Source organism: Gracilinanus agilis, chromosome 5 (assembly GCF_016433145.1).
Source record: "Gracilinanus agilis isolate LMUSP501 chromosome 5, AgileGrace, whole genome shotgun sequence".
NCBI lineage: Eukaryota > Metazoa > Chordata > Mammalia > Didelphimorphia > Didelphidae > Gracilinanus > Gracilinanus agilis.
Genome location: NC_058134.1, coordinates 104,782,942 through 104,807,560, shown reverse-complemented (window position 1 = coordinate 104,807,560; position 24,619 = coordinate 104,782,942). Strand labels below are relative to the sequence as shown.

Here is a 24,619-nt window from a genome sequence, read left to right as displayed (position 1 = left end):
ATTTCTCATTCTTTGTATTTTTCAGTTCTGTTCCTAAGGTAAGGATTGCATATATGAATGATGATTGAACTGAATAGAATCTTTGTTAATTCTTGATCAACTGTTTTGCATGTAAAAATTTTAACTGATGCTACAATATCTATAGTCAATATCCCTTACTTAATCCTTAAGTAGAAAAATATGAGTTTAAATCATTCCTTAGAACTTGAGGTAGAAAAGCTAGTTCTTTGAGAGAGGATTTATTTAATATATTTATTTAGTATCATTAAATGACCTAGGTAAGAAGGATACCATTTCTAGAAGTATTTTCTTTATTTTTCTCTAGATGGGTTGCGAGTCTTCTGACTATTCTCCTCTTGTCACTACTCCTTCCCTAGTCTCCAGGGTGTTAGCAAATAACACTGATCAGCAGCTTAAAGAATTTGGATTTTTTTTTAGATTAACAAATAAGGTTTTGAGCTGAGGGTGGCATGATCAGACCTGACTAGGGAAGAGGAACCTGACACTGATGTCAAGTGTGTTTTGGAGTGGGCAAAGGTAGGAATATCAGTTAGGCTCTTGCTGCAAAAATTCAGGGAAATAAGGTAGTGTCAGTGAGGATAAAAAAGGAAGAATGACAAGCAAAAGAAATCAGAACAGTAAAATTGTTAGGTGTTTGGCAACTGCTTGAATGTGGAAAGTGAAATAAAGGGAAAGGTCAAAGAAAACACCAGTATTTCTAACATGAGTACTTGAGGGAATTGTTTAAACATATAAAGAAATAAGTATGAAAGACAAAGAGATATTATAAGGGAAAATGATGCCATGAGTATAGGACATAATGAGTTGTAGATACTAGTGGGACATCTAGAAAGAGCTAGCTAGTAGGCAAGTGAAGATTCAAGTCTCAGAAAAAAAAGGTTAGGGCTAGAAATACTGATTGGGAAATCATCTATACAGAAGTCATACTAATAAAGGAGAGAAAGTAGAATGAGAAGAAGGCAGAGCAAAAGAAAGAATCTTAGAAAGCAAGAAGGGATCAAGAAGAAGAAAAGGATGCAGTGAGGGATACAGATGAAGAGTCATTGAAAATTAGAAACATAGGACAGCTAGGTGGCACAATGGATAGAGCACCAAGTCTGGAGCCTAAAGGATCTGGGTTCAAATCATGCCTCAGACATTTCTAGTTGTATGACCCCTGGGCAAGTTCACTTAATGTTATTTGCCTAGCCCTTGTCTTTTAGTTTTATGTAAGTAAGAGTTTTATTTTTTTTATAAGAGTTAAAAACAGAATCGAGGCGAGAAAAAGGCAAAAGAAATAAAGAATAAGTGAAATGGATAAAATAAAGGGGAGAATGGACAGTAGTATAAAATTATATTTAAACACTCAAGAAAAGTAAGGTCTAAAAAAAGTCAAATTACTGATAACCACAAAGGAAACTGCTGACTGCAATGGGCATAAACCAGATTTTGATGGGTAACAAAATGAATTAGTGGAAGCAAGCAAGAAGGTTATTAGCACAAAGACATTACTTAAAAGTGCAAGATTACTTGGCTGGAAAGTGTCAAGTGAGATGACACAGTGACAGACATTTAACTAACTTGATTCACTCCAACAACTACCAAATCCAAAATAACTCAACTATCCAATTAGATAGCAATTTGGTAGGATATCTCTGTAAAGTAAGGGCAGAGGAAAAAACCCTCTATACTTTTCAGACCAGGAAAATAATGTTCTAGGGATTCTAGTCCCTTGATCAAAGTGATAAATAGCCTGGTAGAAAGGTCTAGATGGAAAGAGTCTTTGGCGAGGAAGTCAGGCAAGACAGAGGCTTCAGAACTTCCTCCAACAACAGTGCCTCACTTCCCATTTTATGAGGTTGGAAACTGAGGGATAGATGATCACTGATCCGGTAACTATGAGTGAAGGACCTTCATGACTCTAGGTCATTAGGGTCTATTCATATTCACTATATGTGCACTGAATAGTGATCTAACTTGTGAGGAAAAAAAATGAGGATATCAAATAAATTCATTACCAGCAATTTAGATATCTTAAAAAAATAGAAAAAAAACTCTTCAAAAGAATAATGTGATCATCAAACAAATTATACAAGTTAGAGAGACAGAAATAAAATGAACATAAACACCAATGAAACCTTCACTGACTTAAATACATTTTATTTGTCAAGTGTAAAAAACATAGTATTTATATCTTTGATTGTTTTTCCTTTCTCTATGCGTGCTACATTCATTAATTTGTTTATGTTGCCACTAAGGAAGAAAAAAACTTGGTACCATCAATTAACTAAAGCCAATTTGGAGGAAAATACAGAAGGTTAATTAACTACTAATGATTTTTGGAGTTTGTTTGTTAATCCTTTAGCTTAATTTATGGATGTGACATTATTTCAACGTGCCATGATTCATAAAAAAATTTTTAAAAAAAGGAAAACAGTTATTTTTGGAAGGATCAAAATTATGAGTGGGAATAAATAAAAGAAGGGAAAGTAAAATTACTCTAATAAATCAAAACAGACTACTAAAAGATTATGAAAAGAACATTGCCTATGAAATTAGAGAATCTGAGTTCAAATCCTACCTCTGATGCTTACTGCCTGTGACCTTGGGCAAATTAAGTAGAATCTCTGGGCCTCAGTTTAACATGTATAAAATAAAGTTGATGGAGTAGATGACTTTGATTTTTTCCTAGATCTCTAACTGATAATGTGATTCTATACAATTGAGTAGTTCTTCAAAAAACTAATAATTAGAGACTCAAGGAAAACATATAACTAAGAATTTAGAATTTTAAACAAAATCCAAGTCTCCAAATTAATTTGATTAGAGTTGTATCTACTTCTATTTAAAAAATTTACATGGAAGAACAAAAGGTTTATAATTAGTAATAACAACTATAATAATGACAGCATTTATATAGCATCTACTCTGTGCCAGGACTATGTTAAGCAATTTTAAAAATATTATTTCATTTGATCCTCACAATAACCCTGGGTGACAGGGGGCTATTATTGTCCCCAAGAGTAGCAAAGAGAGAAACAAGGAAAAAGGAGAAAAAATATGCCAAAATGCCAAATTATAAAATGGTAATCTTCAAAATTATTTGGTATTACCCAAAACAATTAAAAAATCAGAAAGACTACATGAGAAAAAACTAAATGCAATTTTAAAAATTAAGCAAAAGTTGTTTGTTTCTTTTACAGAACACAAATTGCCACAAACCCACTTTGGAGTCAGCTTCTCTAGAATGTATCCACGTGTCATTAAATATAACTGTTGGTTAGAGAATGGCTAGACACTGAGTTGCTTTACCACTTCCAGTTGTGTCTTTTAAGTCTTAATTTAGCAAATATCTGTTGATATTGAAATTTTCAATAATCCTTAACCCCAAACCTCAATATTATATAGATATAGCTTTGAATTTCATATATATACATATATATGTGTGTGTGTATATATATATATATATATATATATATATATATATATATCCTTCAAATGATGAGTCACTTAGAAAGGTAAAATTCAAACAAGCTAGAATAAACAGGGCAAGATTCATGTAATTTGACTGCTGTGTCTTAGCAGTACAGTATATTGCTGTATTACTGTATGTAAACTGAATTGCCATAAAGACCAAACTGCTGCAATATCTATTTAAAAGAAAGATCTGAAAAAATAGGACTTCACAAAAGAAAACCCTTTCTTGCTTCAAGAAAGAAGGTTGTTAATGTCATTGTATAATTAATTAGTGCATGTAACATACTAACTTTAGGCCTTATAACCAAGTAGCTCAATAGATCAAGTGTTAGCAGATAGATCTGAATTCAAATTGTATCTCAGATACTTGCTAGCTGTTTAACTGTAAATAAGATATTTATAATCATTTTCATGTGTGGTTTCCTTCTATATCTGTCACCATGAAATTCTGAAAAATTCAGATTCATTTTCCTAAGCCATTTTGTTCCACTCAAACACTAAGTATTTTGGTCATTTAATAAACAAACTTTTTGTTTTCCTCAAGTAAAACAGGAAATCTTATTACTTTCCATTCTTTAACATGGAATCATTTGAAAATTTTTTTTAAATGATTTTACTTCAGTAGGAAAATAAGAATTTGAGAACCTAGATTTTTTAGCATACTTATACTATTTTGCATTAGTTCCCTTTATGTATCTCTTTTATAGGTTATAATAACTGGCAGTACAGCAAAACAAAATCAGAAATGTTTAACAAAAATCAGAATTCACAAATCCCTATAACATTTAATGATTTCTGAGATGTTAGTACACTGAAATTATAACTATCAATTCTCACTAATTCAATTTGACAAACATTTATTAAGTGCCTACTATGTGCTAAGTACACTGTACTAAGCTTCAGGGATAAGAAAATGAAAAAGACAATCCCTGTCCTCAAGAAACTTAAGAACAATGGGCAAAACAAATGAAAATCGGAAAAGGGGCTCATGGGAACACTAGGGGGACTCTTCTACAATGAAGCTTAAATGAAGTAGAGCTGGAAAATAGAGAGTGATCCAGACCTTGTCCTCCATAAAAGAAAGTTTTGGGAAAATTTTAGTGTTCCATCCTCCAGATCTCCAATCAGAAAAGACTCCAGCGCGCGTGCATGCGCGCACACACACACACACACACACACACACACACACACACACCCTGGACCAATTGAAATCAATCCAGTTTTTTTTTTTTTTAACCCTTGTACTTCGGTGTATTGTCTCATAGGTGGAAGAGTGGTAAGGGTGGGCAATGGGGGTCAGGTGACTTGCCCAGGGTCACACAGCTAGGAAGTGGCTGAGGCCGGGTTTGAATCTAGGACCTCCTGTCTCTAGGCCTGACTCTCACTCCACTGAGCTACCCAGCTGCCCCCCAATCCAGTTTTAGTAAGAAAGCAAGACAACCATGCCCCCACTTCTATTTTAATGCTATCTCTCCCCTTCCCCGAAGGTACTATTTTACTTACTGTCAATATTCAACACCTGGATTGAATCAGGTTCTATGTCCTTAAGGTCTATTTTAGAATCTCTTTTGTATGGAATGAAGTATTATTGCAGAACCAAACTGGGCAAATTCCATCTCAGATGAATCACTACTGAGATCATTTTCACAGTAATTATATTTTCTGATTTCATCACCCATGTGAATGCCTCAGAAAATATATACATACAAGATTACTTATAACACCCAAAGAAGAAAGATGTCAAAGTCAACTAAAAAAGTCAATAGTTTTCCCTAATCAACTGCTAAAGTGTTTTGGGAATTGTAAAGAAGTGTTTAAGTTCCCTTTGTTATTGTTGTTGTTTTTAATTGATTTTATTAATGGTATACCTGGGAATGTTAAAATCAAGTATATTTAGTTCTGGATAGATCTTGCAAAGTGATTCCAGACACATGGGGAACCTACCCTTTGCCTATCAGTTATCATTGAAATATCCTCTACAAAGAATGAAATAAGGATAATCACCAGTGCTGGCTATCATCAAAAACTGGTCTTTGTAAGAATGCCAGCATATTGGGATAAGGGATACGTTCGTTGCAGACAAAGCTAGTGGGCAAAGGGTGTCTCTCCCATACCTTACATACACATCATCTTACAGAATATCTGCCTAGTTTTTAAAGCGTAAGAAAGATAAGAAACTCCACCAAAGCAGAATCCACAAGTGAAACCCTGTAACCAGCTAGAATTTACTCAAAACATTGAAAGTGCCCAAAATAAAAGTAGCAAATCATAATATGCTTGATTTTTCCATTGCTTTTTGATCAAGAAAGAGGAATTTCAAACCTGTATCTATCTGAGGATTTGAGAAGCTGATGAATATTATTTCCTGGATCAATTGAGCTCAGGCATTTTTCAGCAATGATCTGTTTCAATGTACACTTGAATGTTTTCATGTACATAAGTGTGTGCTAGTTTAAGACATTTTGAAGAAGTCTTTTAAAAACCTTTGTTTAAGAGAAGTTTAAAAAACCCTACATCCAATTAATAGATTCTTGAGATTTGAACACCCATGTATATTGTCTGGGGAGCCACTAGGGGTCAATGGGGTACTAAAATATCAAACCATGAATAAGCCTGTAAAAATGGAACATAAACATTTTCTAGATACGTAACAGGTTGGTTATGAAAATTAATGGAGAACTGGGTTCAAATACCACCTCTCGTATCCACTTGCTATAGATAAATCACTTTACCTCTCTGAGCCACTGTTTCATTCATCTGTAAAATGAGAATAATATCCATAATGCCCTCCTCAAAGGGCTCTTATAAGGCTCAGCTGAGATTGTATTGTATAAAGTGCTCTGCAAAATCTTTAAAGATGATATAAAATTCACTCTCATTCTTATTTTGAAATTTTTGCACTTTGTTATGAAATATTCTTCCTATTTGAAAGGTATGGACAATCTTATCCTGATTTTCTCTACCACTCTAATGTGATTATTTTACATTTAGGGAAATATAGAGTTAATGAAATAGGATATTATGAATCCAATGTTTACTCTACTGTAAATAATGCAAAATAAGTTTTGCTCTTAATGATCTGCCTTATGGAAAATCAATTTGTGAAACTTATGGACTCTTCGAAAAGGATCTCAGCAATCAAGAAGAAGTGTTCAGCGTCTGTATTTCTGGGAGATGTAGTTTCAAGGAGATAGCCTTGTCTACTTCCAGTCTCTTCCTCAAAAAAACTGTGGGATTCTCAGTACTGACACTGGAGAATAGGTGGTGATTTTCTCAATGGCCCACTGAGGCTTACATGATTCAGGGGAAAAAGGACCTTGGGAGAAGAACAATGAGAACAAAGGAGGCAGGTAGTGAGGGAGGCTGAGCTTTCACTAGAGTGCTGGCATTTTTGCCCAACAAGGAAAATGGAAACAATGAGGAAAAACTTCCACCATGGTGGAAATGACACATTCCTACTTTTGACACATACTCCTTCTTTCCCTTTGACAGAACAGACTGAGAGTTGCCTGTTCTTAAAGTTCTTTATTTGTTGTTTAAATCAATACTGAAGCCATTCCATTTGACATAAATGAACAATCTTAATTGATTTGGATCTTTACACTCTCTTATTTGGAGACAGGGAGTCTTCCAACAGAGAATGGAGTTTGGTACTGGTATGCCAAGATTCAGAAGTGCCAGGCTTTCTCCTGGAGGAGAAGGAACCAAATCAATAGAGAATCTTTTGGTAGAATTATTAAATCTGGGGCTTGCTCCTTCTTCTCTCCCCCATGCATGTATGGAGCTAAATCTTGTCAGGGCTAGAATCAAGGGAAAAAGAGTAGCTGATCTAAACTCATAATAGTCTTTACATTCTATCTCAAACACTTCCAGAAGGACATATAGGCTACCCTTATAATAAGCTATTACTGTAGGAATTTAATGCATACTAAATAAAGCTCCATGCTGAACATGTGTATTGAGGCAAATAATCAATGTGTCATAAACTGGTCAGCTTTCACTTCTCCACAAAAGTATCCCTCCCCTGATGCAGAGAGGGCCCGCCTATGGTCCAGTGGTGGAAGCTTGCATTATCATGAAAAACATATAATGAAAGAGTCAATTTTTGTACAAACAAACACATTCTTTTAAAGCAAGTATGACTTGATTATGTCATTGCTGTTATTGCTGCTTCTACTCCTTCATTCTGTGAGCATGCCACATGCAGGCTTAGGGAATTTCCAGAATTCCTTTTGGAAATGAGTTACATATCGCAAATAATGATGGATGAATAAGTCTGAAATAAGCCTTTTTCTGTTGTGGCAAATAAGGTTCACCATTTGAAAAGGTGCAAAAAAAAATCAGAAAAGATGTTCTAAATTTAGGAAAGTTTTCAATAGCTTTTCATCCCAAGTTTTCATGAACTCCAATTAACATAGAAAAGATTACAGTGGTAGATTTTAGTAAGTTTGCTCTCCTATTTTCACTAGGAAGCAGCAGTTTTTATTCATTATGCACATAGTTTAACATTTCAATGAAAGTTGCTAGTAATAAATGATAGTTTGTTACAAATGCAGAAACCTCAGGTGTCATATGTCATTCTGTGAGTGTTACTATTTATAATATTTGCAGGTTTTCTCTGAATAGAGAAACTTGGTAATTTGCATTCTTTTTTTTTCCTTTTTTTCTTTCTTTTCCCCCAAATTAAAATCCAGGAGTTTTGTTTCCCACCTGGGGAAAGAAAAATTAAGATTTGTTATATTATTTTTCCGCATCTGAATTTTTTCATGGAGGGGGAGTGCTAGAAGAAGTTCTTTACCATTTAAATCACTGTAAATACTTTACTATACAGCAGTTCTCCAATTGAGAAAATTTCTTTCCAAACACACTTTCAGTGTAGCAAGGGATCATGGTTGAAGGAAAGAACATCTAGCAAAATTTCAAGGTTGATGAAGAAACCAAGGCACAGCAATATTAGTCAAGTGACTTGCCTAAGGTCACAAAAGAAGTTATGATAGAGGCAGAATTTGATCCAAGGTCTTTTAACTCCAAAACTAATGGACATTCCTTCAAGGAAGGAAGGAAGGAAGGAAGGAAGGAAGGAAGGAAGGAAGGAAGGAAGGAAGGAAGGAAGGAAGGAANGAGTGATAGCTGATCTGGCCCATTGAAAGCTAACAAGGGGGAGAGTCTAGATACACCGCCCCTACCATCAATACTCACCCCAATACATTAGAGAATGGGGTGGTGAAGTGAGGGAAATACAAAGTGTTGGGAGGGTTCCCTGGCATTCTACTTTGGAAGGGACTTAACCCTAAAGAGCAGTTCCTCAGACTACTCTCCTTCAAAGAACTCTTCCTCCATATCATCTTAGTCACACAAAGATGGTCATACTCATGACTTTGCCATTACCTAAAAATTTTTGGCTTCCATGTTAAAGAATTCTGAAATTCCCTTATGTGATCATAATTATTGGCTTTTCACATCTCCTCTCTCTCTCTCTCTCTCTCTCTCTCTCTCTCTCTCTCTCTCTCTCTCTCTCTCTCTCTCTCTCTCTCTCTCTGCTTTCCATCTTAGAATCAATATTATGTATTAGTTCCAAGGCAGAAGAGCTAAGTGATCAGCAATGAATGTTAACTGACTTGCCCAGAGTCACATAGCTAGCAAGTATCTGAGGCCAGTTTTGAGCCCAGAGAACTCATATCTCTAGGCCTGGCTCTCTATCCACTGAACAACTTCACTGTACCCTAATAAAACTCTTTCTAAATCTATCTCAGGTTTGGGGATTTGCTCCCCAACTAACAGTACTTACTGGGTGCCAAGCCCTGTGCCATGCTCTAAAGATAGGAAGAAATGCCTGCCTTTTCCTGCTTTTGAGGGGAAAAAAGACATTCTAATTGGAGTAGAGGGAAAGAGATAATATAGAAACAAGTATCAAATGAAGAGAGTAGATGGGATCTAATATGGGAGGATAAAGCACTTTGAGAAGAAAAGAAAAGTGAAGGGATTGAGCTGAGTCTTGGATGAAGCCAGAGGCAGAGGTGAAGAGCCAAGGCATTTCAAACATGGAAGACAAGAAGCATGGAAGTGCAAGGAGAGGGGATGGAGTGTTGGGTTTGAGAAGCTGCAAGTCGGATAACGTAGCCATCCTAAAATGTATAGAAGACAAATATGAAGGGAGGATGCAGGTTATGAAGAGTTTTCAACATCAGAGGAATTCATATTGGACCCTAGAGGGAACCAGGAGCCACCAGAATCATTGACAAAGGGAATGGCATGATGAGACCTCTGCCTTGGCTGCACAAGAACAATTAGATTGGGATGGGGAGAGCCTTGAGTCATGGAAGCTAGTTAAAAGGCTCCTACAAGAGTCCATGTGAGAGAATATGAGCACTTGACCTAGAGTTGTAGCTATGTGAATAGAGATGAAGAGACGTATAGAAGAGATATTTCATTTGTCGACACATTTGATGTATAAAGTGAGAGGGGGGAGCATTTGAAGATGACTCTAAACTGAGCCTGAGTGACCAAGATGTTGGTGCTCTCATCAGTTCAAAATAATTTTTTTAAGGATAAATTGTAAGGAAAGTAAATGAGTCCAGTTTTGGCCATACTGAATTTGGCTTTCATTCTAGAACATCACATTTGAAACGTTACAAAGATCTTTGGTGATGTTAGTCTGTAGTTCAGAAGAAAGACGAGGATTGGATATATAAATATGGGAATCATCTAAAGAAAGATCACAAATGAACTCTTGGGAGCCAATAAGATAGGAAAAAGCAGGGAGCCAGAAACAGGGTCTTCAGGGACAATCATGTTTTGAGGGTATGACATAGATGAAAAAATTAGCAAAGGAGTCTAAGAAAGAACAATTAGACAGATTCTGAGATCCTGAAAAAAAGCAGAGTTACAAAAACCTAGAAAGGAAAGATTATCAAGGAGGAGGTGATAAGTACTGTCCAATACTGCAGAGAAAACAGGAACCATTAGGACAGAGAAAAGGCTGGATTTAGCAAAGTTGGATTTGAGAAATTATTCTAAAATTGCAGCTGTAATGTCCATAACCTGGACCTGGTGTACCTAACCAAGGAACAGCTGCAGTCTGGCTTTTTTATAGAAGAAATTAATCAGGAAACCAATTTGGTAAGGATTATTTAGTAACTGTCTGTCCCTAAGTTTGCCCTCAAGTGACAAGCAGCTGTGGCATATTGGCGAAAGACCAGAATTTTTACACAGGGAATTTAGTTTCAAATTCTGGTTCTGCTATTTAGCAGTTAGTTACTGGGCTAGTCGCCATCCCATTCTGGACCTTGATTTCTTCACCTGTAACAAGAAGGTGCTCTGTGGGTTCCATATACCTCTGAAACCAATGATCATATGATCCCAAGGCAGACGGAGGGTTCTGTTGTACTTAATATCTTTTCAGTTTAGTAGTACCTTAGTAGGAAAACCTCTTCAAGTAAAGTCTGTGACTATCCAAAGTCACTTTATAAAAGGGCAAGTAGCATTCTGGTGGAAGATTTAAGGAGACAAAAGGCTGAGTCATAGCACACCAAATTGGTGGCTGGGCAGTCAATCCCTTAGCACAGTGCCTGGCACATAGTAGGTGCTTAATAAACATTCATCTATTGATTGATAATTGGTTAAATTCCCTGAGTCAACTAGGCTACTATTCGTGCCTTGCTCAGAAGAAAGGTATCTCAAAAAACCAAATCATGTACTTTCTTTCTAAAGTAAGAGTTCACTAGTTTAGTTAACCAGAGAAATGGAGGAAGGCGTCATGCAAGTTGAGTGCTCCCACTCCATTGGTCCTTGCTGACGTCTTTGGAAGTAATATCCAAATGGATGAGGTCAAGGTAACCTGGAATAGGAGGGCAAACTGGATACCTAACGTCCCTGATAGTCCAGACATTTTTGTTTTGGCTCAAGCCTCTACCCAGAGTCACCTGTACTAGGTTACTTGGAAAGGAATACTGTTCTTTCTTGCTCATTTTCTAAGCAAGTGATGTCACTTTGAGTTAGAAATGAGACAACAGACTGGTTACTCAGGGAATCTCTAAAATGGTTTATCACTGACTACTATGAATGACAGGGATAAAATTGGACCTGTGATTCCACTAATATCCTCTAGAAGGAAACTCCCTTTATGAATGGGGGATGGCACCTTTCTGGCAATTTATAATCTTAGAGAATTCCTGAAAACTTGAAACATTAAGTGACTTGAGCAGAGTCTATATATAGCCTATAAATATAACCTTTACATATCAAAGTTGAGACTTGAATCCAGAGCTTCCTGATAAAGGCAGGCTCTTTATTCACTATGGCAGGGTGCTTCTCGTGTTAACCATGAGACCTAAGAGAATTCAATTCAAGAAACAGTCATGGCCCACTATGTACAAGTAATTATGTTTGGCATTAAAGAGACAAAGATGAAAAATATCAAAATCTTTGACCTCAAGGAGTTTACAATCCAGTATGAAGGAATACAGTAATCGAAGTCTGAAAAAAAGTAACTGGATGAAAGAAAAAACTCTCCTATCCCAAAAGATCAAAAAAAGGAAGTTAGGTCCATCAAGTGTGAGGCAGCAGAAATTGTGAGAATTAGAGCTTATTTTTTATAAGCATTGGAGGACTGAGGGGAGGACTCCGATTTTCAAGATCTTCCAGATGGAACAATTATTAGTAGTGGGCTGAGGGGAGGACTCTGATTTTCAAGATCTTCCAGATGGAACAATTATTAGTAGTGGTAAGACCTAAGGTGTGACTATTTAGCTAAAACAGCAAGTGAACTAACGTTTGTTGGAAATGAAGCAGAGAAGACATTGTTGGGTGATAATAAGAGAACTCTGGTCCAGAAAAAGCACCGTGGAACAAGGAGCAAGTGGCTCTCTCTGTTCTCCATCATCTTCTCTCCTGGGCTTCAAGATGAGAGAGAGAGAGAGAGAGAGAGAGAGAGAGAGAGAGAGAGAGAGAGAGAGAGAGAGAGAGAGAGAGAGAGAGAGAAGCTGATCAACCGAAATCTCATCCTCATGCAGACTGGCTCTGCTTCTCTTACACATACTCAACAACTTCTCAGCTCAGGTTCCACTCCCTGTGAATGGAGATTTAGAGGGAGGAACTTTACTTCCAAGTCCTTCCTTTATCAAGGGCTCAGAACTTTTCAGGTAACAATTTCTCTTCCATCAGTAGCTCTCTTAGATTTTAATACTCCAAACTGATGCTCCCTTAGGTCACCATCTCACTTTTCTGGCTTCCTTTTGGGTATTGTCTTCCCTGTGAGGGAGTAAAGGGCACCTATGTGGCCTAATGGACAGAAGATCAGGGCTGGACTCAGGAACACTTTTCTTTCTGAGTTCAAATATGACCTTAAATACTTATTAGAGCCTGGGCAGGTCACGTAATACTGCCTCAATTTCCTCATCTGTAAAATGAGTTTGAGAGGAAATGACAAGCCACTCTAGTATCTTTTTCAAGAAAGCCTTTAATGGGTATATGAAGAGTCAGACACAACTGAAAATGACTGAACAACAAAAATTAGAGTGTAATAAGCTCCTTCAGGGCAGGAACTATCTATTTCTTATTTCAATCTTCAAATGCTTGGCATCTTATAATTGTTTAATAAATGTCTGCTAAATGAAGTGGTTCCTCCTTCTTTCCCAAAGAGTTTAGGGAATTAGAAGAAAATCTAATTCAATGGAAATTGATAAAGTACCTACCAGAAGAGCGACTAGTTTAAATAAAACATGAAGCTGCTGCCCTCCAGGAGTTTGCAATCTAGAAAACTCATTTGGAGCAGGACTTTGGTGGAAGTAGAATAATGTAAGTAACGAGGTACAGAGCAGAATTAGCACCTATTTTTTTTAAACCCTTACTTTCTGTTTTAGAATTGATCCTAAGGATTAGTTCTAATGGAGAAGAGTGGTAAGGGCTAAGAATTGGGGTCAAGTAGCTTGTCTGGGGTCACATAGCTAGGAAGGCCAGATTTGATCCCAAGATCTCCCATGGCCAGGCCTGCCTTTCTATCTACTGTGGCACCAAATTGTCCAGCACTTTTCCATATTTGTGAATTAGAGTACAACTATCTGCAAAGCAAATTATCAGGTAAAATCTAATGGATGTTAGGCAGCAAAGTGTAAAAATAAAAATTCTCTCTAACTTAAAATCAAATTTGCCAAATTAAAAATCTAATTGCCCAAAATTATAAAGTTCTAATATAGATAAACCTTTGCATTAACTTAGTTCTTCCTTCACAAAAGGCCTAGAAATCAGGCAGAATAAGTGTTACTATCTCTGTTAAAGATGAAGAAACAGAGAGACTTGTCCAGGGTTACAAATGTTGATGTCAGAGTAGTCTATTCTATCCATGACATTGGACTCTCAGCAGCAGTGTAGAGAGTATATATATCAAAGGGCTAGATTTGGAATCTGGAGATCTAAGTTCAAATCTCAGCCCTATGACATACCATGTATGTCATCTGAAGTCATTTAAACTTCCTGCCTCACTTTCTTCTTCTGTCCAATAAGAATAATGGCCTCTAAGATCCCTTTTAGCACTAAATCAAGTCTTTTGGCATGTGGTTGGATGAGGCACCATTGTAGGCAAAGGGATAAATTTAGGGTAATGAAAGTACCAAAGGAAAGATTTATTTTTGTTAAACTAATATCTCAAAGGTTCATTTACACCAATATGGTCCTTTTGCAGCTCCTTAAATGTTCTTTTTATTTTTTCAAAATGGCACATATATTTTCTGCCAGCCTTATTTACAGAGACTGAAGCTTGTACATAACAGTTTTGCTCAATAGACCTGAACCAAACATGCAAATTGCTCATCAGATCCCAGCCAGAGTATTCACTTGAAATGTGCTCAAAAAACAAGTTCAGCATGGCAAAGTAGGCAAAAAATGACAAAAATGCTGTCAGCATGGAAGCTCTATGAGGAGGATCATATGCCTAACTATACCAAATACTCAGGGGTGTTTCTGGACTAAGGGCTTGCTCCCAGCTTACCAGAGCCTGAAAAAGCTTGTGGAAACATGGGCCAACAGGGAAAGAGTGGGCAGGAGTGCCCTAGAACCTGGCATTGTCAAGGCTGAAGAAACCTGGCCTATGTGCACTCAAATGGTACGGGCCACGGATGCTACCTCATTCAGAAGGATTCCAGAAAACCAAGCACATAATTAAATCGAATCCTCACTGGGGGATCCAGCTCTAGAATTTCATCCAGATCTTGGCTGTAGGTCCAGCTCTTTTGAGTACATCCATAATTAATGTTTCTCCCACCCCAATTTGTCCTGTGCCCTGACATTCTCTCTGAGTATCTCAAATTACAATACTAATAAGCACTTCTCCAGATCCATCCATATTCCTGCTTGTTGCAAATACCCCCATCAAAATCTGAACTAAGGGAAATTTTGCCAGGATTTCACCTAGCCAGTGGAACTGCTCTCCCAATGCAATAATAAAGAGAACAATAATACTCTCATATTTTATTTTCTGCTCTCACCCACTGGCAGGCTTCTTTCCAAGTACTTGAAAGCAACTATTATTGAAGTCTAAAGGCTCCATAGGATTCCATTTCCCAAAACAGTAATGCAACAAAGAGCTTCTAATTTTTATCCCCCTAATCTACCCCCCCAAAACCCCCAAACTCTACAAATAAATAGCTTCCTATAGAGGCCTTTTTCTAAGACTCATCTTCACTCAGTAAAAGGCACATTCTTAAAACAATAAGGTAAGAATTAATAGTAGCTTTCTGAATACCCTGTCACAGAGGAAGGGCTATTTAGCAACTTGTGGTGAAGACCTGAAGCAGTAACACTAAAGGCTTAGTTTTATTTATCTAACACAGTTAGAATGATAGATTTTGATCCCACACAACATTACAAAGATTATACAACAGGGCCAGGCTTAGAAATAAATGCCTTTATAGACTGCTGTAGGCACTGTACTTTTGGGAAGAGAACATGGTGAATTTCCCTCAATGTTTCCCTATACCATGCTTCCCCACAGCATGCTACTCAAGAAGTCCTCCACATACCAACAGAATAAATTGTGTGCTTCAATAGAAATGGTCCGCCATGGGGAATGGCCCTTTACTTTTCAATAACAAAACAATTTCTGAGAAAGGAAAACACCGTTGAAAATGAAAATGCCAATGTTTCCAAAAAAAAAAGGCCATTTCAGACAAAGTCGCACTCATCTGGAGTGCAGAAGCATGGTCCAGGGAATAAGGGCACATCAGTGAGAACAAAGGGGGAAGAATAAAGTTCATCACTGGACAACAGACACAGAAATCATTATTTAGGTCCCCTGAAACCATATTTGGTTTGGTCAATCCTGTCTTTTCTTTCTTTCACTAAGAATGCTACACAGGAGACATAGTCACAACTGATCAACTTCATGGTTAAACAAAATTAACTCATTTCATTAAGTTCTAACATCAGAGTAGAAAATATTAATATCTTGACCACATATAAAGATCTCCACATGTTTTTGTATTTTAAAGATAATTAGGCTAGCAAACATAATTGAAAAGCATCTTTCCACTCTGATAAAAAAAAAAAGAAACCACGGGATAGAAGAGATATGAGAAACTACCTCCCACACCACTTCTTTTGCTGAAGAGGATGCCCATGGCTTTAGATCAGGGGTCGGCAACCTTTTTGCCGTGAGAGCCATAAACGCCACATTTTTTAAAATGTAATTTTGTGAGAGCCGTACAGTGCTCACAGTGCCGCTCTTGTAACAGTGCCTGAAAAAAAATGGACTTTATGGCTCCTGCAGAAAGAGCCATATCTGGCCCTCAAAAGAGCCAGATATGGCTCAAGAGCCATACGTTGCCAACTCCTGCTTTAGATCATTCCGTGAACATCACCTTTGAGAAACTCACTTAGCTTTGCTAAGCTTTTTTGCCTGCTTTTAAAATCTTTTATTATATAAAGAGTGAGGAGGAGGAACAAGAAATAGTAGAAAATTTAGGTGATACAAAAACAAAATATATACATAAAAATTTATTTTTAAAAAATGGGGAATAGTGGGAAAGGATCACCACCTATAGAATATGAGCTTCTTGAGGGTCTTTTCTCTTTTTTTTGTTGTTCAGTCATATGTGATTTTTTGTGACTCCATTTGGAGTTTCCTTGGCAAAGATAGTGGAGTGGTTCATCTTTTTCTTCTCCGGCTCATTTTAAGGATGAGAAAACTAGGGCAAATGGGATTAAGTGACTTGTTCAGGGTCATAAGGCTAGTAAACATCTGAGGCCACATTTGAACACAGGGAGGTGAGTCTTCCTGACTTCAGATCTAGCACTCTAACCATAATTATATAAAACATATAATAAATAAAAAATATAATATATTTTTCCCATGGCAACTCTAGGCTCTGGAACAGGAAATTACTACATTCCTTGTGAATTGGAAAAAACTGGAGGGGAAAAGACTCACAAGGACAAATTTCAATGGGACAAAAATGTCTCAAAGCCAAGGAAAAAGTCATTACTAATTTTAAAAGGCTCTTTGTCCTATACTAGTTACTAAGAATTACACATAGAACTCATAATTCAAAGAGAGGGGAAGGGTATTTATAGGTCATCACCACTTTTTCTCATGTGAAATTTCACTGTTCCAGTAATCCAGCAATAGGAAAGACAACACATCACCTTAGTCTTTTCATTCAGAGGTAAAGAAAGGACTTGGGAACAGAGACTAAGGTTTGACTAACAACTCTATAATAAATTAGTTTTGTGGCTTTGAGCTAAATCACCTAAACATTCTGAAACTGCATTTACTCAGCTGTAAAATGGGGATAAAATAAATTATACTATTTTATAGGGCAACCAGTATGAGAATACAGTTAAGTCTGGCAGCTAAGTGATACAGTGGAGAGAGTACTAGTCGTTGGCATCAGAAGACTTGAATTCCTTCAACACTAGCTGCAATCCTGAGTATCATTTCTGTTTGCTTCAGTTTTCTCAACTTTAAAATGGGGATAATAACAGTACCTACCTTGCAGTGTTGTTGGATGAATCCAATAAGATACTTGTGAAAGTACAGTGCCTAGCACACCATAATAGGCACTTAATAAATACCTGTTTCCTTCTTTTCTTAATAACTCTACAACACTAGATAAATATTAACAATTATTATTGAATATTACCATCATTAAAGACTATACCTTTTAGCATTCTGGATATGAGAAAGTTATACTAAATCTATTTGTCTTTCATTGAGTTTAAAGTTGGTGTCCAAAGGGATGTGACAAAATTGGGACACTAATGCATTTTTGGTGGAGTTGTGAACTGGTCCAACCATTCTGGAGGGCAATTTGGAATTATGCCCAAAGAACTATAAAAGAATGCATCCCCTTTGATTCAGAAATACCACTACTAGGTTTGTACCCTAAAAAGATCATAATGAAAACTGTTTGTACAAAAATATTTATAGCCACACTATTTTTGGTGGCAAAAAAATGGAAAATGAGGGGATGTCCATTGATTGGGAAATGGATGACCAAATTGTGGTATCTGATGGTGATGGAATACTATCATGCTGTAAGGAGGGATGAACTGGAGGATTTCTATATGAACTGGAAGAACCTCCAGGAAGTGATACAGAACGAAATGAGCAGAACCAAGAGAACCTTACACATAGAAACTGAAATGTTGTGGAACAATACAATTTAATGTACTTTGCTACTAAAAGACAGTCCCAAGGGACTTATGAGAAAGAATGCTGTCCACATCGAAAGAAAGGTCTGTGAGAGTAGAAGCACAGACAAAAAAAAAATGACTTGTCATTTGTTTATATGGATATATGATTTGGGGTTTTGGGTTTTAAAAGATTGCTTTATTTCAAGAATGAATAATATGGAAATAGGTATAAGTGATAGCATTTATATAACCCAGTAGAAGTGCATATTAGATGCAGGAGAGGGGGAAGAAAGAGGGAAGGGAAAGAAAATGAAATACATAAACATAGAAAGATATTTTTTAAAAATTTTAATTAAAAAAGGGGGTAGACCTAATTGTACAAAAATATTTATAGCAGCACTTTTTGTGGTGGCAAAGAATTAGAAACTGAAGGAATGTCAATCAATTGGAGAATGACTGGATAAGTTGTGATACATGTTGGCGATGGAATACAATTGTTCTGTAAGGAATGATTAACAGGATTATTTCAGGAAGACCTACATGAGTGAAATAAGCAGAACCAGGGGGTCATTGTACACAGTAACAGCAATATTGTGGAATGATCAACTCTGATAGACTTCACTACTATCATCAATACAATGATCCAGGTCAACTATGAGGTAAATATGATAAAAGATGCAGATCAAAGCATGAGATTTTTCACCAAAGTTTATTTGGGGTTCTGGTTTTATATGATTATTTTCTTACAAAAATGAATAAAATAGAAATGTTTTACATGATAATACATGTATAACCCAGATCTAATTGCTTCCCAGATCCTGGAGTGGGGGTTGGGGGGGAAGGGAGTGAAGGAGACAATTTGGATCAGAAAACTTAGCTGGAAGTTTGTTATTACTGGTAATTAGTAAAATAAAATATCTTTATAATTAAAATAAAGTCAGCATCCAAAAGCTTAACAGGATGAAATATTCTGTGGGAACATGGCTTCATTCTACAAATAATACACTAAATCTATTAATAGGTTTTTGCTGACATTCTTTAAAAAACTAACCCCCTTTTAATCAGAAAAAAGACTCAATAATCTGTGATTTGCCAGTAAGAAAGTCAGCATGATGTGGTGAAAGAAGCATCATATTTAGGAAGAGAACTTTGGATTTGCTATGGTCTGAGTGATCATGGACAACCAGATGGTACAGTGGACAAAGCCCTAGCATTAGAGTCAGGAAGATGTATGTTTAAAATATGATGTAGACATTAGTTTTGTGATCCTGAGGAAGTCTTTTAAACTCTCTTAAATTCAGTTTTCTCTTCTGTAAAATGTAAATAGTAATAGCACCTACTCTAGTGTTAATAAGAGGGTAAAATGAATGTAAAGTTATATAAATACAAAATATTACTTCATTATTAATTTAATGTGACTCCATCAGCAAAATGAGGGGCATTAGGTAGAAGATGTCTAGAGTTCCTTCCAGTTTTAAAACTACAAAAGCAACAACAAAGGAGTCATGACATGTGGGCTTAAGTTTTTCTATGAGCATTCCTATAAAAAGAGGCTAAACAAAATCAAACTGAACCTCTAATTCTAATATGAAAGCTACCTTCCAAATATTAGCACGAACACTTTTTGTTCCTCTGGTAGTAAATGCAGTTTGACATTTATTCTGTACTCAAACCTTTCAATATTAGTGAAATCCTCCAAAGATTATGTGCTACTGTTTCAAATTGTAAAAATCCAGGGCAGCCTCCATGCCACAGTGAGGCATCGGAGCAGGATTTGGGTGGGGTACAGTTACTATGATATAAACTTTATATGGTATCACATCCATAGCTATATTCCAGGTGTCTAGCATGGTGGCTTACACACAGTAGGGCTGTGAAGTCAAATAGATGGATCAAAAAGCCCATGACAGCAGGAGAGGATCCAAGAAGATTAAGGAATCATGTCTTTTAACTCAAAATATTCTAAATCATGTAAAACCATAAATGACTATTCAAGTCCCTTTTTGAAGAGGGATTTCAAATAAGTTTTGAGACCCTATAAACTATCAGATAATCTCTCTTAAAATTGGTAATCCTATATAAACAGCATGGTAAGGGATGGTAGATAAAATTCTTTCACATTTTCTTTAACTCCACTTTACATATCAATCTACCTCCAGGGAAAAGTGGCAGCCAAGTATATAGAATAATTTCATTGTCAATTGTACCCCCTAATCTCCAAAGGAAACCTAATGCATCAATCTATGTGTGTCTGTTCCAGTTATAAAATCTTATACCTTGAAGTTGTCAAATATGAAATGCTGGATATTTTTTTTGGCTGGTATTGTTGCCAAAAACACTTCCATCTAAATCCATCTCATTAGGTGTTCTAGTTAGGAATTGTAGAATATAGTAGCCTAATGCTTTGGTAAAATAATATCATCAGGTTCCACGCTATGACAGTGTTTTAAAGATGAAACACCTTCATAATGAAATCCTTTTGGTAGATCAGTAATTAAACCCTTTTGAATGGCATCCACAGGAGACTGCATTAATTTTCAAATTCACTTTTTAATGACCAATTGAGGTTCCACTATATTCCCATCTTCTGAGCTGTGGGCTTGATATTCATGAAATTCAGTAATGAAACCAAATATGATTACCTTTGCTCCATAGATGATGAAAACGACTTTTGTCCAAAGGTTGATTAAGGATCAATAGGCAATATTTCAGATTTCCTAGGGAGAGACAGAAAAAATGAAATGATTGTTTTTTACTTTCCATTTTCATCTTAATAATATCTTCCATTTCAAATAATTTATCATCTGATCAAAAGGAAATAATCCTCAAGCAGCTACAACCAATTTATTTTTTTTTATTTTAAAAGGCACCAAAGATTAATAAGATCCACTATGCTATGAAATATTTTTCCCTCGTTACTTGAATTTTTTAGTTTTTTATTTTTCAGTCCACCTACAAAAATTAAAATTTAAAAAAACATTTTAAATTCTTTTTTGTTTTTAAAGTCAATTCTCTATGATCCTGTGTTCAAATTGTCATAACTATAGATTGTCTATTCGGTCTAGAAGCCAATTCTCCAACCTATTGCCTGGTAGTTCTCAGGGCCAGTGTCCTGCCCGCACTTCCCAAAAAGCCTCTTTTCTCATGGGAGACCTCATGAGCCTTTTAATTATAACTTTGTTTCCTTGTTCTGCCATTCTATTATTCTAATATAATATAGTGGTCAGACAGAGAAAAGCAAGGGACAATGAGAAATTTTGAAACTTACTAAAAATTTACTAACTAAAAAGTTATTAAGCACTTTCTTATGAATGTTAAAAGGCTCACTGTAAAAGATATCAAAGGTTGCTAAATACTTGACATTAATACTGATCTACTCCTTCCTCTCTATTTAAACCAAAGGAAATTTTTGTTAGTAAAAATGTCCCTTAAACAATTATCATACTTGCTGGTAGTAGAAAATAAAGAAATTGTAATGGAATATCATGATCACCATTGACTCAGCATATTCTTCCCTCTGGAACTTGACACAGGCATTGTCCACTAAAGTCAAAATGAATCAATGCAGCCAACAAAGGAAGCAGATAAGGACAAAGCAGAAAGTACAGAACAAAGATGATGGTTTCGGAAGTTATGGGTGATCTACTCTAGAATGCTACAGAGAAGAAAAAGAGGATGAGGACTGCAAAAAGATTGTTCAATTTGGCAATGAAAAAAGACATTAACTTTCAAGAAAGAACTTTGGTTAAAGTTATAGAAACCAAACAGTACCTTATACATGGCTGAAAGAGTGGTAAAGAAATGGAAACAAAACATGTCTCTTCTTTTAGGTTATGTGATGGTTTTAGGAAAGAGAAACAGCAAATTAGTTCAAGAAATAGGGTCCAAAGGGTTATTCCAAGTAGGAGAAATTAGTATGTGTGTAGCAGAGAATAAAGAGGAGAGAATGAAGACATAATCAGGAGTGGAGATAACCAGTGGCATGAGATCTTCATTGAGGTAGAAAGGGAGAGAATAAAAAACACAAGCAGATATGTTAGCCTCAAGAGGGAGTTGGTGCCTTTAGAGAGGAATTATAACAAGCATCAAAAACTCAGTATAACATCATATTTGTAGTTATACCCCTGGTGTCTAACATGGTGCCTTGCACCTAGTAGGGCTAGTAGAATTAAATAAATTAAATGGATGATGTAGCCACCACAAAGTGGCCTTGATCTCACCAATGTAGGAGGGGTAGTTATTTGGTCAAAGAAAAGGAGGAAAGAAGACCAAAGGGTGAGAAAAGATTTTGCCCAGCTGCTTTGGGGAACTTGCCAGGGAGATAAATTAAAGGATTAAACAATAGCAGAGAGGGCCAAAATGAGATTAGAAAGCATGAATTTGTAGTGAGTTCCATCAGCCCAGTTTCATCATTTTTCCTAGCAAAGCCTGCTGCTATGTAACTAGGAAGAGAGAAAAGAGTAAGTGTGATGGTGGTGGCCCAGTGTTAAGAATTGCCATGTCAAGATGTCAATGGGGTGAGGGGAAGGAGGGACCACCCTGTATAAAGAGAGCTCAAGACTTGAAATCCTAGAGCCCAAGGAGCAAAAGGGGACTAAGGAAAGTATATACATTAAATACTCTTTACATTTTTCCCTACTCTGAAATTACCTCCTATTCTCTGACTCTCTTACTATTTGAACCCAAATTTCTCTACCTTATATGCTACTGGGGTAGCCAGGAAAGCATTATTATCTACCTGACTGCTCCTCTCAATTAGTGTTAATCAAGTTAATGTCTATGAAACCATTTTGAAAAAGTATAAAACACTATACAAACTATAATATTAATACTGTTATTAATGATATCAAGAGTTGGCTATCTTAATGATGCTCTGAAGAACAGTGTCTGACATTTAATTATGTTGGGCTGTGTGCATGGACCATTTTCAACAAGTACACTAAAACATATCTTCTCTTATATCTTCTTTCAGTTGTATAAACATCAGTTATTTATTAATAAAAATGTTCAATGAAATGGATCATCCTTTACCATAAGTACAAAAGGTTTCTCATTCACATTCTCAGAGTCCTCAAAGATAACAACAAAATGAGATCAAGGGTACGTAGGAGAGATGCATATTTCTGCCTCTAGGATGACCTAAATCACTATTATTTGATGTTTCCTAGAGCCATGTCCTTGGGCAGCTAGGTAACACCATGGATAAAGCCCTGGACCAGGGATCAAGAAGCTTCATCTTCATAATTTCAAATTCTTCCCTTGACATTTAATAGCTGTGAGATTATGAACAAGTCACTCCATCTTGTTTGCCTCAGTTTCCTTATCTGTAAAATGAGTTGGAGAAGGAAATGCCAAATCTTTGTCAAGAAAACCCTAATGGATATAACGGAAAAATGACTGAAAGGATCATCTCCAATTGCCTACCACATCCTCCTGAAGTCTCTCCAGTCTTTAGGTTCTGGTCATCTTGGTACCAATATATCATTTACTTGACCTTGGGAAAATCACTAAATTTTTGTGGTCTTCAGAAGGATGAAAGAGTTGGACTAGATAATCTTTAAGTTCCCTTTGGTTTCTAAAATACTATGGCCTCTGGTTTTGATATAGGATTCTCAGTATTTTGGTGCTGGGGTCAATTAATGTGACACTTTTGTAAAGCATTTGGAGGAGAGAATACCCAGTGAAATTTTCAAATTCACAGCTGATATTATTCTCTTGTGGATAAACTAGAAATTCTAATCTAAAATCTGGAAATCTCTCTCAATGGCTATAAAAATGTCATATATTATAAACTCTTAGTAAATGATTGTGGAATGAATGCAATACATATTTTGAAATTAGATGGCATATATATATATATATAAATGTATTAATGCATAATACTGCACAGAGTATTCTAGCTGGTATTAGAGAGCAGATTGTAACATAATAGATAGTAATAGAGATTTTTTAAGTAGAAAGTTGAAATTATGAAATCGTAACAGATAGTTGAAGATTGAAAAGTGATCTATGGCATATATAAGAGCTCCTGGTGCTATTATGCTTTAAAGTTTGCAAGTCTTCCTCACAACAACTGGTGAAATATATAAAGCCTTGGTATTATGGCCTCCATTTCACAGATAAGGAAATGGAGAGTAAGAGAAATTAAATGACTTGCCCACAGGTTTCCAGCCATTAACTGGCAGAATTAAATTCCAGCCTATGTCTCCTGACTCTAAATCCGTGCTATTTCCAAGTATTCTCCAAGGATATTGAAGACATGAATTCAAAAGTCAGTCACCAACAAAAGTAATCGTTTCAAGGTGACATGATAAATCTTGTGCAAAAGTTATCCGAATGCAAATTTACCTGAAAAGAAAAAGGGGAAAAAAATAGGCTTGTGTGATCACCTATGGTAAACTACTCTAAAAATGAAGCTGATGACCATTTTTCAAAATTTGTTTCTTTAAATGAGATGTTATCATCTTATTCATAATTTGCATAGGAGAATATGGATGAACAAGCATTTATTAAGCAT

At 36.1% G+C, this 24,619-nt stretch overlaps 1 protein-coding gene across 3 annotated transcripts in view; it reads right to left on the bottom strand.

The window, feature by feature from the left end:
* The window catches only part of TPK1 (thiamin pyrophosphokinase 1), a 504,980-nt gene that overhangs the window by 364,765 nt on the left and 115,596 nt on the right, over positions 1-24,619 (bottom strand). For 2 of the 3 annotated variants that reach the window (XM_044679728.1, XM_044679730.1), the window contains exon 1: positions 20,745-21,075. In XM_044679728.1, the coding sequence (XP_044535663.1) occupies positions 20,745-20,889 (145 nt within the window). In that variant the 5' untranslated portion in view covers positions 20,890-21,075. Of the gene's footprint in view, positions 1-20,744; positions 21,076-24,619 lie in introns of those variants that run through there. The other variant, XM_044679729.1, reaches the window with a different exon arrangement.